This window comes from Sapajus apella, unplaced genomic scaffold (assembly GCF_009761245.1).
Source record: "Sapajus apella isolate SASKATOON/1434 unplaced genomic scaffold, GSC_monkey_1.0 scaffold11936, whole genome shotgun sequence".
Classification (NCBI taxonomy): domain Eukaryota; kingdom Metazoa; phylum Chordata; class Mammalia; order Primates; family Cebidae; genus Sapajus; species Sapajus apella.
The window spans coordinates 1-1144 of NW_022448857.1; the positions used below are offsets into that span (position 1 = coordinate 1).

Below are 1144 nucleotides of genomic sequence, written 5' to 3' on the forward strand. Positions count from 1 at the left end.
GCCACTGTTACTCCAGCCTGAGCAATGTAGCAAGGCTCTGTCTCAAAAAAAGTTAAGATGGTAAATTTTATATGTGTTTTCCCAAAATTTAAAAAAAAAAAAAAAAAGAAAGCTTCCTGTCGTGGTGGCTCATGCCTGTAATCCCAGCACTTTGGGAGGCTAAGGCAGGTGGATCACCTGGGGTCAGGAGTTCAAGACCAACCAAGCCTGACCAACAAGGGGAACCCTCATCTCTACTAAAAATACGAAAAAATATTAGCCTGGCGTGGTGGCACATGCCTGCAATCCCAGTTACTCAGGAGGCTGAGGCAGGAGAATCACTTGAACCCAGGAGTCACTTGTTAGGCTGGGCACAGTGGCTCACACCTGTAATCCCAGCACTTTGGGAGGCCAAGGTCTGTGGATCATCTGAGGTCAGGCATTCAAGACCAGCCTGGCTAACATGGAGACACCCCATGTGTACTGCAAATACAAAAATTAGTCAGGTGTGGTGGTGGGCACGTGTAATCCCAGCTACTTGTTTTCCTTTTCTTTTCTTTTTTTTTTTTTTTTTAAGGTTTAAATAGATTTTATTGTTACAACGGGGACCCCACCAAGCAGGGTCAGTATTTGTGGTCCCAGGAGGTCACCGTGGAGACATCGAGAGGCCATGATTGCATAAGAGGTGACTGGAATTGAACGACATGATCCAGGGGAGGCCGGCCAGGAATGCAGGAACGTGACCAGGATGGGCTGGTGGTGCTGGTCAGGTCGCCGTGTGAGGGCCAGAACGGCCCCCTTCACCCCTGCTTCTTGTAGCTCTCCAGGTATAACAGGATCCAGCCTGCAGGCAGGAGGAAGGTCACCATGCAGGAGGTAAGCCCGATGGCCAATTCCAGGACCCCAAGCTTCTGCTCCGGCGGCAGCGAATGGACCCGGGCGTGCGGCACCGGAAGCCGCCGGGCCGAGCCTGTCAGGCCCCGCAGCAGCAGCGGTGTCAGGACGGACGTGAAGGTGCGGAGTGCACCGCAGACAGCCGCCAGCCGAAGGCCAAGGTCAGGGAGTCAAAACGGCTGCGCCAGCCATTTTTTTTTTTTTTCTAAGAAAAACCTTTATTCCCAACAGGTTTCCCATTCCACTTCCCCCAGGTAGCCACAAATTTGTT

General features: G+C 51.9%; 1 protein-coding gene across 1 annotated transcript; it reads right to left on the reverse strand.

The window, feature by feature from the left end:
• Window positions 1-536: 536 nt before the first annotated feature.
• LOC116548425 (cytochrome c oxidase subunit 8A, mitochondrial-like) lies at window positions 537-1043 on the reverse strand (the record flags this gene model as incomplete). Its single annotated transcript, XM_032273888.1, has 1 exon — window positions 537-1043. A coding segment is annotated over one exon (264 nt), but the record flags the coding sequence as incomplete, so codon positions are not given.
• Between the last annotated feature and the right edge of the window lie 101 nt (window positions 1044-1144).